General features: G+C 46.0%; 1 protein-coding gene across 1 annotated transcript; it reads right to left on the reverse strand.

Annotated features, from left to right (window-relative positions):
- Positions 1 to 269: 269 nt before the first annotated feature.
- LOC106574900 (immunoglobulin-like domain-containing receptor 1) lies at positions 270 to 15,923 on the reverse strand. Its single transcript, XM_045699488.1, has 7 exons — positions 15,685 to 15,923; positions 11,319 to 11,489; positions 8,510 to 8,659; positions 8,027 to 8,146; positions 3,938 to 4,084; positions 2,643 to 2,765; positions 270 to 2,537 (listed from the first exon to the last, which is right to left on the reverse strand). Exons 1-7 carry the CDS (start codon positions 15,731 to 15,733, stop codon positions 1,672 to 1,674), a joined length of 1,626 nt encoding a protein of 541 aa, XP_045555444.1. The 5' UTR covers positions 15,734 to 15,923; the 3' UTR covers positions 270 to 1,671.
- Between the last annotated feature and the right edge of the window lie 2,079 nt (positions 15,924 to 18,002).

The raw sequence follows: 18,002 nt of genomic DNA on the forward strand, positions 1-18,002 counted from the left end.
CATTTGACCCTGAATGTAATTTCACTCAAATAAATTCTGTCAATTTGTCTTTACCTTGCCTTGAGCTAATCTGATCACAACACAAGGTGATCATATATAGATCTGAAGCAGGCATTTCCTGTCTGTGGAACTTACTGGACAATGGAGGAGCTTCCTAGTGTCAGTGTGCTATAGGCCAGCCTGTTGGGTGTCAGTGTGAGTGTGTCATTTGCCTCCTGCATGTTTGAAATGGGAACCAGTTGGGTGAAGAAGACACCTGTACACAAAGGTATCTATAAAATAACTTTATTGAAAGCATTTCCTTCATTGTCCCTAAGAGGGAGTAACTTACACCACCACCAAATCATACAGCTGTGATCTTCACATCGAAGCCTAGTTCCCCCTGAGGAGATGGTGGTGGTTTTGCTTTCTCTAATAGGATAAGTCCCTAAGCAAACTGACTTCACGTAACAGCACATCGTCTTTGCTCATTTTCCTCACATGTGAAATATCGTGAGCCATATCGATACCTACATAACTGAATATTCACAAGTCAACATGTCCAGGCAGAGCGCACAATTCAAACTATTTACATGTACAACATGTAGAAAAGGGACCTGAATGATCATGGAATACAAGCCTACATAGGCTATGGCTAAAAACAAACAGTAAACATTTTGTTTTCGGGTTTACTTTTGACAAACAATTAAATAAGGCATATTATGTATTATTCTCATCTGTTAACAATGTTATGGCAATGATACAAATAAAATGTCAAATATAAAACCAAAATACCCTTCAAAACGTCAACTTAAGATATGTGTAGTAACTTCAAAAACGTTCAAGAAATTGTAAATGTTCTAGAGTATGAATCTGGAAAATCAGATCGACATGTCGAATTGCATGCCGCAAGCTATCATTCGTGCTTTCTAAGTCTTTCATATGTTGTCATTCATTTCTCTCGTTTAGTCCTTTCTTTCCCCGTTAGGATAATACAAGATGGAGAGATGTAGGGCCGATGGAGGAAAACAAAGAGCGAAGGTGAAGGAGGAGGACAACATGGCTGATGACCAAAGACAATTGCTTAGCTCTGCAAAATTGCCCAACCTCAGCTCTTTCTACAGTCTCTGATTTCCCAATGCTGAGCCTTTCAACTGCTCATTTACTGTTGAGGGCTGACTGACTGGCTGACTGACTGACTGGCTGACTGACTGGCTGGCTGACTACTGTACTGCACACACAGCTTTTGTTTACACAACAGATTGTTAAGATTGGGCACTTATCTGCACTTATCCGTTCAACCAGCAGAGGGGGCTGTTGTAATACCATCCAGCAGAAGGAAAGGAGAGGTAGCCAGTGAGAGCCCAGATCAGATGACCACAGTGCCCCTGCCAGAACTCTTGTCCTGTAGCGGGACACATTATTTAAAGGCTCCCTGAATGGAAGCAGTGACGAGACCAAGTAGTATGCACCCATGTGTCTTTGTGAGTGATTCTTTCATATCTGCGTGATAATATGATTATGTGTAATTGAAGGCATGGATCAAATACCATTGTCAGATGGTAAATGCTTTTGAAGGGGTGTGTGTGTGTGTGTGTGTGTGTGTGTGTGTGTGTGTGTGTGTGTGTGTGTGTGTGTGTGTGTGTGTGTGTGTGTGTGTGTGTGTTTAGGAGTGTGTATTCAGTGTACTAACTAAAGCAGAGTTTTAACAGAGTAACGCTCATTCCTCCTTGGTGGTTTCTGTCCCGGCTCGTATTCAGAATAGCTGGACGGGGTGTCCGAATACATTTCTCCTCCTCCTCTCCTGTGACCTCTGCCCTCTCCTCTCCTGCTGTTTTCATCCTCATCTGAACTGAACGACCCTCTGCGGGAGCGGGAGTAGTTGCTGGGAGGCGGGGCGCGACGCTGCTCCTCAAACAGGTCGTCTCTGGAGCGGGATCGAGGGACCCTGTCGCTGAGGTCGTCACGTGAACCCGTTCGACCTCGCGCCCCCCGGCTCTCCCCGTCCAGAAAGTCTTCGCTGAAGCTCCTTGGCATGCCATGGCTCCTTGGCGGCGACGGGTAATGGCGCCCGCCGGCTTCGCTGCGGTCGTCACGGTGATTGGTGAAGCGACTCTCACTGCGGCTGCTTTCTCTGGAGCTGGGTGGACGTGTTTTAGGAGCAAGCGGCGGCTGGCCCCCTCTCCGACCCCCTCGTCCAGGCTGCTCTATGATGGGAGGCATCTGGATGACCCCGCGGTACTCCACGGCCCCGTCGTCCAGGCCAGAGAGCATGCTGGGAGGACCCGCTGAGAAGGGGACATGCTGGGGCTGCATCATGTACTGAGGGGGAGGGGGTATCATCTGGAGCTGCTGGTGGTGGGGCTGTGGCTGCATCATGGGGCTGGTCCCATCCATGCCCCTCACCTGGCTCTCCAGGTAGTCCAGCATCTGCTTGTTGCCGGGATGTTGGTTGCCGTAGACGCTGGCAGCATGGACACTGGGGGGCATGTTGTAGCCGGACGGGGGAGGGGGGAGGGGCATGGGGGCCATGGCGATGCTCTTCCCTGATTGGGAGCCTGATGGGATAGAGAAAACCATGATAAGTGACAAATATGGATTTGTTAAAGACACATTTAGAAGATCAGAAGCATAGCTCTGCTGTGTGTGTGTGTGGTACTAACCTGCATACAGCAGAGGGTTCATCTGTGAGGAGCCGTGGCTCATGGGGCTGTACATAGGCTGACCTCCCATCCATGGACCCATGGCCCTCTGGGCATCCTTCATCATCCTGTGCTGCATCACCGCTGGAGAGAGAGAGACACAGAGGAAGAGGTGAGAGGGAGCCTAAGTGTGGGAGAAAGAGAGTGAGTGAGAGAAAGAAAGAAGAGAGAGGGGCCCTTCCCTACCTTTCTCAGAACAGCAGCAGGTCTGTGGGCAGCAGGGACAGACAGAGAGGCCCTTCCCTACCTTTCTCAGGACAGCAGCAGGTCTGTGGGCAGCAGGGACAGACAGAGAGGCCCTTCCCTACCTTTCTCAGGACAGCAGCAGGTCTGTGGGCAGCAGGGACAGAGAGGCCCTTCCCTACCTTTCTCAGGACAGCAGCAGGTCTGTGGGCAGCAGGGACAGACAGAGAGGCCCTTCCCTACCTTTCTCAGGACAGCAGCAGGTCTGTGGGCAGCAGGGACAGACAGAGAGGCCCTTCCCTACCTTTCTCAGGACAGCAGCAGGTCTGTGGGCAGCAGGGGCAGACAGAGAGGCCCTTCCCTACCTTTCTCAGGACAGCAGCAGGTCTGTGGGCAGCAGGGACAGACAGAGAGGCCCTTCCCTACCTTTCTCAGAACAGCAGCAGGTCTGTGGGCAGCAGGGACAGAGAGGCCCTTCCCTACCTTTCTCAGGACAGCAGCAGGTCTGTGGGCAGCAGGGACAGACAGAGAGGCCCTTCCCTACCTTTCTCAGGACAGCAGCAGGTCTGTGGGCAGCAGGGACAGACAGAGAGGCCCTTCCCTACCTTTCTCAGGACAGCAGCAGGTCTGTGGGCAGCAGGGACAGAGAGGCCCTTCCCTACCTTTCTCAGGACAGCAGCAGGTCTGTGGGCAGCAGGGACAGAGAGGCCCTTCCCTACCTTTCTCAGGACAGCAGCAGGTCTGTGGGCAGCAGGGACAGAGAGGCCCTTCCCTACCTTTCTCAGGACAGCAGCAGGTCTGTGGGCAGCAGGGACAGAGAGGCCCTTCCCTACCTTTCTCAGGACAGCAGCAGGTCTGTGGGCAGCAGGGACAGAGAGGCCCTTCCCTACCTTTCTCAGGACAGCAGCAGGTCTGTGGGCAGCAGGGACAGACAGAGAGGCCCTTCCCTACCTTTCTCAGGACAGCAGCAGGTCTGTGGGCAGCAGGGGCAGACAGAGAGGCCCTTCCCTACCTTTCTCAGGACAGCAGCAGGTCTGTGGGCAGCAGGGACAGACAGAGAGGCCCTTCCCTACCTTTCTCAGGACAGCAGCAGGTCTGTGGGCAGCAGGGACAGCGGACGTAGCAGCAGCACCTCTGAGGACAACACTGGCAGCAGCAGATACAGAAGAGCAGGATGAGGAGCAGAGCTCCAATCACCATGAACAGCACCGTCAGCCAGTCTGGAGACAGCCACAACACAGGAAATCATTACACCAGATGATACTTACTAGGTTGGGAAACAGACATGCACTTATACCCATGTCACTTCACTTAAGAGTCCATTCCCACCAGGGTCCGTATTTACAAAGTGTTTCACAGTAGGACTAGTGCTGATATAAGCTGTGGCTTCTCTTAATGAATAAGATGACATGGAAACATAAATCTATGATAATCAAGCATTTCAATAAGCATTTTTCTACGGCTGGCCATGCTTTCCACCTGGCTACCCCTACCCCGGCCAACAGCGCTGTACCCCCCGCAGAAACTTTCCCAAGCCCCCCCCCACTTCTCCTTCACCCAAATCCAGACAGCTGATGTTCTGAAAGATCTGTAAAATCTGGACGCCTACAAATCAGCTGGGGTAGACAATCTGGACTCTCTTTTTCTAAAATTATCCGCCAAAATTGTTGCAACCCCTATTACTAGCCTGTTCAACCTCTCTTTCGTATCGTCCGAGATCCCCAAAGATTGGAAAGCTGCCGGGGTCATCCCCCTCTTCAAAGGGGGAGACACTCTAGACCCAAACTGTTACAGACCTATATCCATCCTGCCATGCCTTTCTCAAATCTTCGAAAGCCAAGTTAACAAACAGATCACCGACTATTTCGAATCCCACCGTACCTTCTCCACTATGTAATCTGGTTTCAGAGCTGGTCATGGGTGCACCTCAGCCACGCTCAAGGTCCTAAACAATATCACAACCGCCATCGACAAAAGACAGTACTGTGCAGCCGTCTTCATCGACCTGGCCAAGGCTTTCGATTCTGTCAATCACCGCATTCTTATCGGCAGACTCAACAGCCTTGGTTTCTCAAATGACTGCCTCACCTGGTTCACCAACTACTTCTCAGATAAAGTTCAGTGTGTCAAATCGGAGGGCCTGTTGTCCGGACCTCTGGCAGTCTCTATGGGGGTGCCACAGGGTTCAATTCTCGGGCCGACGCTTTTCTCTGTAAACATCAATGATGTCGCTCTTGCTGCTGGTGATTCTTTGATCCACCTCTACGCAGACGACACCATTCGGTATACATCTACCCCTTCTTTGGACACTGTGTTAACAAACCTCCAAACGAGCTTCAATGCCATACAGCACTCCTTCCGTGGCCTCCAACTGCTTTTAAATGCAAGTAAAACTAAATGCATGCTCTTCAACCGATCGCTGCTCACACCTGCCCGCCCGACTAGCATCACTACTCTGGACGGTTCTGACTTAGAATATGTGGACAACTACAAATACCTAGGTGTCTGGTTAGACTGTAAACTCTCCTTCCAGACTCACATTAAGCATCTCCAATCCAAAATGAAATCTAGAATCGGCTTCCTATTTCGCAAAACAAAGCCTCCTTCACTCATGCCGCCAAACATACCCTCGTAAAACTGACTATCCTACCGATCCTTGACCTAGGCGATGTCATTTACAAAATAGCCTCCAACTCTACTCAGCAAATTGGATGTAGTCTATCACAGTGCCATCCGATTTGTCAACAAAGCCCCATATACTACCCACCACTGCGACCTGTATGTTCTCGTTGGCTGGCCCTCGCTACATATTCGTCGCCAAACCCACTGGCTCCAGGTCATCTATAAGTCTTTGCTAGGTAAAGCCCCGCCTTATCTCAGCTCAATGGCCACCATAGCAACACCCACCCATAGCACGCGCTCCAGCAGGTATATTTCACTGGTCATCCCCAAAGCCAACACCTTCTTTGGCCTCCTTTCCTTCCAATTCTCTGCTGCCAATGACTGGAACAAATTGCAAAAATCACTGAAGCTGAAGTCTTATATCTCCCTCTCTAACTTTAACCTGTTAGAGCTAGGGGGCAGTATTGACACGGCCGGATAAAAAACGTACCTGATTTAATCTGGTTACTACTCCTGCCCAGTAACTAGAATATGCATATAATTATTGGCTTTGGATAGAAAACACCCTAAAGTTTCTAAAACTGTTTGAATGGTGTCTGTGAGTATAACAGAACTCATATGGCATGCAAAAACCTGAGAAGATTCCAAACAGGAAGCGCCCTCTCTGACAAGTTGTTGTTCATCTTGGCTCTTTTTATTGAAGACTGAGGATCTTTGTCGTAACGTGACACTTCCTACGGCTCCCATAGGCTCTCAGAACCCGGGAAAAAGCTGAATGATATCGAGGCAGCCTTTGGCTGAAACACATTATCGCGTTTGGATAGTGGCTGGTCAGAGTACTCTGAGACTCACGCTCGTGCACGAGGGCACGAGATGTATTTATTTTCTCTCTCTTTGTACGTATACAGGCTTTCCCGGTCGGAATATTATCGCTTTTTTACGAGAAAAATGGCATAAAAATTGATTTTAAACAGCGGTTGACATGCTTCGAAGTACGGTAATGAAATATTTACAAATTTTTTGTCACGAAATGCGCCATGCTAGTCACCCTTATTTACCCTTTCGGATAGTGTCTTGAACGCACGAACAAAACGCCGCTATTTGGATATAACAATGGATTATTTGGGACCAAACCAACATTTGTTATTGAAGTAGAAGTCCTGGGAGTGCATTCTGACGAAGAACAGCAAAGGTAATAACATTTTTCTTATAGTAAATCTGACTTTGGTGAGTGCTAAACTTGCTGGGTGTCTAAATAGCTAGCCCTGTGATGCCGGGCTATCTACTGAGAATATTGCAAAATGTGCTTTCACCGAAAAGCTATTTTAAAATCGGACATATCGAGTGCATAGAGGAGTTCTGTATCTATAATTCTTAAAATAATTGTTATGTTTTTTGTGAACGTTTATCGTGAGTAATTTAGTAAATTCACCGGCAGTGTTCGGTGGGAATGCTAGTCACATGCTAGTCACATGCTAATGTAAAAAGCTGGTTTTTGATATAAATATGAACTTGATTGAACAAAACATGCATGTATTGTATAACATAATGTCCTAGGGTTGTCATCTGATGAAGATCATCAAAGGTTAGTGCTGCATTTAGCTGTGGTTTGGGTTTATGTGACATTATATGCTAGCTTGAAAAATGGGTGTCTGATTATTTCTGGCTGGGTACTCTGCTGACATAATCTAATGTTTTGCTTTCGTTGTAAAGCCTTTTTGAAATCGGACAGTGTGGTTAGATTAACGAGAGTCTTGTTTTTAAAATGGTGTAAAATAGTCATATGTTTGAAAAATTGAAGTTTTTGCATTTTTGAGGTATTTGAATATCGCGCCACGGGATTACACTGGCTGTTGAGTAGGTGGGACGCAAGCGTCCCACCTAGCCCATAGAAGTTAAGCATCAGCTGTCAGAGCAGTTTACTGATCACTGTACCTGTACACAGCCAATCTGTAAATAGCACACCCAACTACCTCATCCCCATATATATATATAGCTCTATTGCCCCCCAGTATCTCTACTTGCACATCATCATCTGCACATCTATCACTCCAGTGTTAATGCTAAATTGTAATTATTTCACCTCTATGGCCTATTTATTGCCTTACCTCCCTAATCTTACTACATTTGCACACACTGGTCATGGGTGCAAGTAGGTGCAATAGATTTTTCTATTGTGTTATTGACTGTACATTTGTTAATTCCATGTGTAACTCTGTGTTGTTGTTTTTGTCGCACTGCTTTGCTTTATCTTGGCCAGGTCGCAGTTGTAAATGAGAACTTGTTCTCACCTGGCCTACCTGGTTAAATAAAGGTGAAATAAAAATACAATAAAAATGGACAGGAAGGACCTCTTAACGAATCAGATGACATGGACAGGAAGGACCTCTTAACGAATCAGATGACATGGACAGGAAGGACCTCTTAACGAATCAGATGACATGGACAGGAAGGACCTGATCCTAGATCAGCACTCTTACTCAGAGACGCTTTATGAACACGACAGGTTGTGGTCATAGCTGTGGTTGTGGTCAACTTACTGTAGACCATGAGGTTGATCACGCCATCCAAGCCGCCGCTGGTGTCTCCTGTGGCTTCCACAGAACAGTAGTAAACTCCGTTGTCCCACCACATGATCTCATTGATCACCAGGTCAGCCTCTGTGGGGGAAGACAGCCCAACAACGTCATAACATGTCAGAGTAGCAACAAAGAGCACACATTCATACATTGTTTCTCAATCCATTCTTCTGGGAACCGCCAGTCATTTCACATTGTTGTTGTTTTCCACCACTATTTTGATTAGTTAATGCAGGTGTGATATTGTGTCTGGATTAAAGTTACAAAATTCCAGTAACGTTCCTAAAATTCCCAGGTTTTCCAGAAATCCCCAGGTTGGATGATATCCGGTATCAGGAGGGATTTAAGCAGGGAATTTGGAATTCTCCAACCAGGATTTCTATCAAACTGGGGGATTTAGGGAAAGTTACTGGAACTTTGCAACCCAAGGCTGTCTAGACTCACTGTTCTGGACGGAGATCTTGCGTTCCCGGTACTCTGTGCCCAGTATGGCCTCGTTGGTGCCTCTCTTCTGGACGATGATCCTCACCGTGCGCTGGCGGTCTGGGCAGTCATTGGCCGGATCCTGACCCAGCTGCAGAGCATTCTGGTACGCTATAGAGGGAGATATGTTTCATACAGAAGTGTGTGTCTGTGTGTGACTGACTGAGTGTTACTGTACATCACCTGTAATTTAATTAATATTTCAGGTTCTAGAGGGAGACAGGAAGTTTGGGCCTCACTACAAACCTGAAGAAAACACTACAGCAAACTCATCTACCCAACCACTAACAACCTTAGAATTTGCCTATATACACCGTCAAACTGTAGCCCAAGTAGTTAACATGTAGCCCAACTCCCAAACCCAGCTCCAGGCCAGTTCCCTTCACTTCCCCCATAACTAACCTGGGGAGTAATACTCCAGGACAGGGTCCATAACTAACCTGGGGAGTAATACTCCAGGACAGGGTCCATAACTAACCTGGGGAGTAATACTCCAGGACAGGGTCCATAACTAACCTGGGGAGTAATACTCCAGGACAGGGTCCATAACTAACCTGGGGAGTAATACTCCAGGACAGGGTCCATAACTAACCTGGGGAGTAATACTCCAGGACAGGGTCCATAACTAACCTGGGGAGTAATACTCCAGGACAGGGTCCATAACTAACCTGGGGAGTAATACTCCAGGACAGGGTCCATAACTAACCTGGGGAGTAATACTCCAGGACAGGGTCCATAACTAACCTGGGGAGTAATACTCCAGGACAGGGTCCATAACTAACCTGGGGAGTAATACTCCAGGACAGGGTCCATAACTAACCTGGGGAGTAATACTCCAGGACAGGGTCCATAACTAACCTGGGGAGTAATACTCCAGGACAGGGTCCATAACTAACCTGGGGAGTAATACTCCAGGACAGGGTCCATAACTAACCTGGGGAGTAATACTCCAGGACAGGGTCCATAACTAACCTGGGGAGTAATACTCCAGGACAGGGTCCATAACTAACCTGGGGAGTAATACTCCAGGACAGGGTCCATAACTAACCTGGGGAGTAATACTCCAGGACAGGGTCCATAACTAACCTGGGGAGTATACTCCAGGACAGGGTCCATAACTAACCTGGGGATAAACTCCAGTACAGGGTCCATAACTAACCTGGGGGAATACTCCAGTACAGGGTCCATAACTAACCTGGGGAGTAAACTCCAGTACAGGGTCCATAACTAACCTGGGGGTAACTCCAGGACAGGGTCCATAACTAACCTGGGGGACTCCAGTACAGGGTCCATAACTAACCTGGGGAGTAATACTCCAGGACAGGGTCCATAACTAACCTGGGGAGTAATACTCCAGGACAGGGTCCATAACTAACCTGGGGAGACTCCAGGACAGGGTCCATAACTAACCTGGGAGAATACTCCAGGACAGGGTCCATAACTTACCTGGGGGTAACTCAGTACAGGGTCCATAACTTACCTGGGGGTATACTCCAGGACAGGGTCCATAACTTACCTGGGGAGTAACTCCAGTACAGGGTCCATAACTTACCTGGGGAGTAAACTCCAGTACAGGGTCCATAACTAACCTGGGGACTAGTACAGGGTCCATAACTAACCTGGGGAGACTGAGTACAGGGTCCATAACTAACCTGGGGACTAGTACAGGGTCCATAACTAACCTGGGGACTAGTACAGGGTCCATAACTAACCTGGGGACTAGTACAGGGTCCATAACTAACCTGGGGACTAGTACAGGGTCCATAACTAACCTGGGGACTAGTACAGAGTCCATAACTAACCTGGGGACTAGTACAGAGTCCATAACTAACCTGGGGAGTAATACTCCAGGACAGGGTCCATAACTAACCTGGGGACTAGTACAGGGTCCATAACTTACCTGGGGACTAGTACAGGGTCCATAACTAACCTGAGGACTAGTACAGGGTCCATAATTTACCTGGGGACTAGTACAGGGTCCATCATTTACCTGGGGACTAGTACAGGGTCCATCATTTACCTGGGGACTAGTACAGGGTCCATAACTTACCTGGGGACTAGTACAGGGTCCATAACTAACCTGGGGACTAGTACAGGGTCCATAACTAACCTGGGGACTAGTACAGGGTCCATAACTAACCTGGGGACTAGTACAGGGTCCATAACTAACCTGGGGACTAGTACAGGGTCCATAACTAACCTGGGGACTAGTACAGGGTCCATAACTAACCTGGGGACTAGTACAGGGTCCATAACTTACCTGGGGACTAGTACAGGGTCCATAACTAACCTGGGGACTAGTACAGGGTCCATAACTAACCTGGGGACTAGTACAGGGTCCATAACTAACCTTGGGACTAGTACAGGGTCCATAACTAACCTTGGGACTAGTACAGGGTCCATAACTAATCTGGGGACTAGTACAGGGTCCATAACTAACCTTGGGACTAGTACAGGGTCCATAACTAACCTTGGGACTAGTACAGGGTCCATAACTTACCTGGGGACTAGTACAGGGTCCATAACTAACCTTGGGACTAGTACAGGGTCCATAACTAATCTGGGGACTAGTACAGGGTCCATAACTAACCTTGGGACTAGTACAGGGTCCATAACTAACCTTGGGACTAGTACAGGGTCCATAACTAACCTGGGGACGAGTACAGGGTCCATAACTAACCTGGGGACTAGTACAGGGTCCATAACTAACCTTGGGACTAGTACAGGGTCCATAACTAACCTGGGGACTAGTACAGGGTCCATAACTAACCTTGGGAGTAATACTCCAGGATGGGGTCCTTGCAGAAGGACTTGTATCGCCAGGTGACCTGGACATCCTGCTGGTTAGCGGAGGTGGAGTAGTCACACTTCAGGATGACGGAGGCAAACAGAGCTGTACTCCTCTCTGTCTGAGGAACATTCACCTGGACACTCTGCACCTCTGATGGGAGAGAATACATCATGTCAGTGTGTGTGTGTGTGTGTGTGTGTGTATGTATATGTATAAATGTGAAAGGGTGAATGTACACTACCGTTCACAAGTTTGGGGTCACTTAGAAATGTTCTTGTTTTTGAAGAAACACATTTTTGTCTATTAAAATAACATTAAATTAAATCAGTGTAGACATTGTTGATGTTGTAAATGACTATTGTAGCTGGAAACGGCAGATTCTTCATGGAATATCTACAGTTGAAGTCGTAAGTTTACATACACTTAGGTTGGAGTCACAAACTCGCTTTTCAACCACTCCACAAATTTCTTGTTAACAAACTATAGTTTTGGCAAGTCGGTCAGGACATCTACTTTGTGCATCACACAAGTAATCTTTCCAACAATTGTTTACAGACAAATTATTACAGTGAATTATAAGTGAATCACAATTCAAGTGGGTCAGAAGTTTACATACACCGAGTTGACTGTGCCTTTAAACAGCTTGGAAAATTCCAGAAAATGATGTCATGGCTTTAGAAGCTTCTGATAGGCTAATTGATATATTTTTGAGTCAATTGGAGGGGTACCTGTGGATGTATTTCAAGGCCTACCTTCAAACTCAGTGCCTCTTTGCTTGACATCATGGGAAAATCAAAAGAAATCAGCCAGGACCTCAGAAAAAAAATTGTAGACCTCCACAAGTCTGGTTCATCCTTGGGAGCAATTTCCAAACGCCTGAAGGTACCACGTTCATCTGTACAAACAATAGTTCGCAAGTATAAACACCATGGGACCACGCAGCTGTCATACCGCTCAGGAAGGAGACGCGTTCTGTCTCCTAGAGATGAACGTACTTTGGTGCGAAAAGTGCAAATCAATCCCAGAACAACAGCAAAGGACCTTGTGAAGATGCTGGAGGAAACAGGTACAAAAGTATCTATATCCACAGTAAAACGAGTCCTATATCGACATAACCTGAAAGGCCGCTCAGCAGGGAAAAAGACACTGCTCCAAAACCACCATAAAAAAGCCAGACTACGATTTGCAACTGCACATGGGGACAAAGATTGTACTTTTTGGAGAAATGTCCTCTGGTCTGATGAAAAAAAATAGAACTGTTTGGCCATAATTACCATCGTTATGTTTGGAGGAAAAAGGGGGATACTTGCAAGCCGAAGAACACCATCCCAACCGTGAAGCACGGGAGTGGCAGCATCATGTTGTGGGGGTGCTTTGCTGCAGGAGGGACTGGTGCACTTCACAGCTGGAAACTGTTGTTATGATTAAAGAAGCAATAAAACTGGCCTTCTTTAGACTAGTTGAGTATCTGGAGCATAAGCATTCGTGGGTTCGATTACATGCTCAAAATGGCCAGAAACCAAGTACTTTCTTCTGAAACTCTTCAGTCTATTCTTGTTCCGAGAAATGAAGGCTATTCCATGCGAGAAATAGCCAAGCAACAAGATCTCGTACAACGCTGTGTACTACTCCCTTCACAGAACAGTGAAAACTGGCTCTAACCAGAACAGAAAGAGGAGTGGGAGGCCCCAGTGCATAACTGAGCAAGAGGACAAGTACATTAGAGTGTCTAGTTTAAGTAACAGACGCCTCACAAGTCCTCAACTAGCAGCTTCATTAAATAGTACCCGCAAAACACCAGTCTCAACGTCAACAGTGAAGAGGCGACTCCGGGATGCTGGCCTTCTAGGCAGAGTTGCAAAGAAAAAGTCATATCTCAGACTGGCCAATAAAAATAAAAGATTAAGATGGGCAAAATAACACAGACACTGGACAGAGGAACTCTGCCTAGAAGGCCAGCATCCCGGAGTCGCCTCTTCACTGTTGACGTTGAGACTGGTGTTTTGCGGGTACTATTTAATGAAGCTGCCTTGTGAGGCATCTGTTTCTCAAACTAGACACAAACTAGACACTCTAATGTACTTGTCCTCTTGCTCAGTTGTGCGTTAACCCCATCAGTCCCGAGGCCCCAGCAAAAATCAGCTTCTCATTGATCTGCACGTCCAGCCCTTATATTTACCCTCACAATGAAGTGTTTAAACAGTTTATTTTCAGGACAACCAGGGCTACAAGTAGAACACAAAACTATTTGACATAAACAGTTGTATTCATGAGTTTTAATGACAAATGTCAATACAAAAAACAAGGTCAGCCAAAGCACAAACCTGATCAGAATGAATTTATATGAATGCTGTAAGTACAGAAATACTTTGCTCACTGGGGAAATGAATATCCAACTAGTCAGTGACAACTGTGTGGAGTTTGTGACAGCAACTATGTGAGCTTATTACAATATTATAGACACTATGTCCTGGGATTTCCTATGATCTATGTAGAAGAACCCCTTACAGTATTATAGACACTATGTCCTGGGATTTCCTATGATCTATGTAGAAGAACCTTACCTTCTAACGACACTTCTGTAGCTTGTGAGGTCATAGACCTAAATATGTCACATGTACGTGTTCCTGAGAGTCTCAGCTTTTCAGAGATGGCTTTAATAGTTTGTAGCTCAAACCATTCGGATTGCCCTAGTCTCACAAACACCGCTCTAGCTCAGCCCCCGTTATATCACAGATGAATCGTTGCTACCAAAATGCGCTGGCGTTCCGGTGGGACTCATTGGGTTAAAGCATATTGAATTTGAGATAGAGAGAATAAAATAATGGAATAGAGTATGTGTACGTGTGTGTGACAGAGCCCTGCTGAAAGTGGTTCAACCAGAAAAACTAGTGACTGAAAGAAAGAGACAGGAAACAGTTTGATGCTATTCAAATAGACTCAACTTCCATTTTGATTGTAAAAATACCTCTACAGTATAGGCCAGGTGTATTCAACCCTTACCATACGACAGGGTTCTCCAACCCTGTTCCTGGAGAGCTACCCTCCTGTAGGTTTTCGCTCTAAGTCCAAGTGTAACTAACCTGGTTCAGTTTATCAACCAGCTAATTATTAGAATCAGGTGTGCTAGATTAAGGTTAGAGTGAAAACCTACGGGACGGTTTCTCCCCAGGGACAGTTTTGGAGAGCCCTGAAAAAACGCAATGGAACTGACTTTGAGGTCCAGAGTTGAGGGATATAGGCAATAGACCACCATTTACAACCTGGTCTCAGAGCATTTCGTATTATTCTGTATGTAAATCCGAGACACTCCATTTAGTATGATATGTTAAGTTTCATATGGTATGTATTAATTTGTGGATGTCCATCACACATTTCCTATGATATGTTAAAACTTACAATTCGTATTACATGTTAGGAATTTGCAAAACATACATTATGTTAGGAATTTTCTAAAAGTATGATATGTTACAAATTGTAGCTAGGTGGTTAACGTTAGACAGCTTGCTAACGTTAGCTAGACTAGGGGTTAAGGTTGAGTTTAGGAGTTAGGTTAAAGGATTAAGGCTAGTGTTAGGGGAAGGGTTAGCTAAAATTGTTAGGGGAAGGGTTAGCTAACATGCTAAGTAGATGCAAAGTAGCAAGTAGTTGAAAAGTTCCTAATAAGCTAAAATGCTGAAGTTGTCCGTGATGAACTCGTAACCTTTGGGTTGCTAGAGCTAGACGTTTGCATTATACACCCACCCAACTTTCGTTTTTGCCTTAAGTAACAGTTAGTCTTATGTAACCATACCAAACATGACATATCACACTAAATGGAGTGACCCGGATTTACGTACAGAATAATACGAAATGCTCTGAGACCAGGTTGCCATTTAGGCTAGTCAGGTTACTCTGTAACTGTCAGTCTATGTCCTTGTCCTTGAATACCCTCCATAATTACAATTATTGAGGTGAAATGTCAGATTAACTAACACCCATTCCACCTCTCTCGAGAGGAGCCAAACCAACAGGAGTTTGGCTCTAAAAAAGGTGAATTCCATTTTCAATCTACAGTATTTCATTATGAGTAGGTCTAACTCTAGATAAGGATCAGTAACTGTAATTTGATAGGACTACAGTGCGAGTCATCGTGAGAACTCATCGGTATCTGTCCATCATGTGACCGATACCCCGGCTCGTGCCTAAAGTCATTGTAACTTTTTGGGTTGTGGATGGATACATTACAATAGTATAAACTTTTGAGGCGACTAAATGAAACGAAGCTCTAATGCAAGAACAGGACGAATTGACAACGTTTAACGATTCAAATATGAATTGCTAATTTTCATCAACAAAAACTCACCTGTCGGTAGGGAAGAGAGGACGAACGCGGCCAGTATCAACCTCCTCATCGTTGATGATTGATCGATTAAACTAATAAATATATCGTCCAATGAATTATCTATATAAAAAAAGGAAAGACCTACATTATCCTCCTAAACAGACTCCCCATTGTTCTGTCTGTGTTGTGTTTTGTGTTGAAGACGGCTCCTTCCTTGTCCGACACCTTTGGGGAATTTGGTTTGACGGTTGCGGAGACAGACAGACCCCACCCAGAAACAGGTAGTGTATGTGACGTGGACAGGTGCTTCCTACCGCAGAATGGGACGGTTTCAACTAAAATGCCGCTATGACAATACACAATGAAAGCGACGGTAAATCTGTAATATGTTAATTAATTCGATATTTAAATAATTACTTTATTACATCAATTAATATTCTGCTTTTTTAAATGTGATTTAGGGTCTTTTTTTCACATGACATTGTTACGGAATAATTAGCCTAGAGTGGAATGTTTTTACTTCGTTTGGAATACGAAAGGTTCATTTTTAATGTTAGATGAATATAATTTAAAAGGCAAAGACACTAGCCTACAACGGGTGAAGTGATCCAGGAGACTGGAGGCCTAGCATGAAACCACTGGATGTTACCAGTAGCCTAGACCCTATGCTGACACAAACGTTGCTGACTTTGTGACGGTTTTAGATGAGGGTGGGAATCAATTCAGGAATCAATTCAGTCCACACCATAATACTTGTTAATTCATTTGATTGAAAAAATCCCATTCTAGCTGTTTGATGACAAACAGTGTAGTAGCCTAACACCTGTAAACTAAGCAAACATTGGCTTAGCATTTCTCTCTCTCCCTCCCCTTCTTTCTCTCTCCCCCCTTTCTCTCCCCCCGTTTTGTGTCTTATTTGGCACTGTCTTGTGTAGACCTCTAAGCAGTGTTTTAGTGCCCTGTGAACATAGTTTCCCAATGGACAAAGCATGCGGCCCCAGAACATTACCATGTGAATGTAAAGCCTATAGAGCCCTACAGGCCTTGGGCCAACAGGTCTCAGAGCAGAGCCAGCGGCCCCCTGGTCCCCCCAGCTGGGGACCGACAGGCTGCTTGTTCAACTCTGAGGAGAGAACAGGTCTCAGAACAGAGCCAACGGCTCCCTGGTCCCCCCAGCTGGGGACCGACAGGCTGTTTGTTCAACTCTGAGGAGACAACAGGTCTCAGAACAGAGCCAGTGGCTCCCTGGTCCCCCCAACTGGGGACCGACAGGCTGTTTGTTCAACTCTGAGGAGACAACAGGACTTAGGGCAGAGCCAGCGGCTCCCTGGTCCCTCCAGCTGGGGACCGACAGGCTGTTTGTTCAACTCTGAGGAGACAACAGGACTTAGGGCAGAGCCAGGTTGCCCCAAAATGCACAACTTTTTGGTCTCTGGTCAAAAATAGTTTACTATGTAGGGAATAGGGTGCCATTTGCCCCAGTAAAAAGTAGTGCACTATATATGAAATAGAGTACAATTTGCCCTGGTCAAAAGTAGTACACTATATATGAAATAGAGTGCAATTTGCCCCAGTAAAAAGTAGTGCACTATATAGGAAGTAGGGTGCCATTTGAGACGCACACCCTGTCTCTCACCCAGGCCAACCAACCACTCTCACTACACCACTTGGTAGTACTCATAGACAATGTCCACAAATGGAAGTGTGTGTGTGTGTGTGTGTGTGTGTGTGTGTGTGTGTGTGTGTGTGTGTGTGTGTGTGTGTGTGTGTGTGTGTGTGTGTGTGTGTTTTTGTGCGTGCATGCTTGCAAACGTCTGTGTCTCTGTCTGTGTAGGTAAGGTATGTGGATCTAGGAATTCCTTAACAGATTGTTTCGCTCCCATGAGCACACCCACACTACTCTGCACCTGCCCAGCTTTACCACGAGTGGTTTCCTGCTATTGTATTCTCATCCACAGAGGATGACAACAGCAACTCTATCGTTCCTACTCAGTCCTTAGTTGTATCCTGTCCCTGGGTTTCCAATATGGACCAGATGTTATTATTTGCATGCTGCTTCTGTGTCCGGGAACCAGACCCCTTGTGTGTTCCGGGTGTAACTGACAGAGTTGTTATTATCTGTCTGACATAGTTGTTGTTATCTATCTGACATAGTTGTTATTATCTGTCTGACATAGTTGTTGTTATCTATCTGACATAGTTGTTGTTATCTATCTGACATAGTTGTTGTTATCTATCTGACATAGTTGTTATTATCTGTCTGACATAGTTGTTGTTATCTATCTGACATAGTTGTTGTTATCTATCTGACAGAGTTGTTGTTATCTATCTGACATAGT

The sequence above is a fragment of the Salmo salar genome, chromosome ssa17 (genome assembly GCF_905237065.1).
Source record: "Salmo salar chromosome ssa17, Ssal_v3.1, whole genome shotgun sequence".
Taxonomy (NCBI): domain Eukaryota; kingdom Metazoa; phylum Chordata; class Actinopteri; order Salmoniformes; family Salmonidae; genus Salmo; species Salmo salar.

Bases quoted from the DNA above. Each gene is read 5' to 3' on its own strand.
- LOC106574900 (XM_045699488.1), bottom strand. From the start codon at position 15,733: ATGAGGAGGTTGATACTGGCCGCGTTCGTCCTCTCTTCCCTACCGACA. The intron at 11,490-15,684 runs GTGAGTTTTTGT...CTCTCCCATCAG, and splicing joins CCTCTCTTCCCTACCGACAG to AGGTGCAGAGTGTCCAGGTG. The intron at 2,766-3,937 runs GTAGGGAAGGGC...CTCTCTCTCCAG, and splicing joins CTGCTGCTGTCCTGAGAAAG to CGGTGATGCAGCACAGGATG.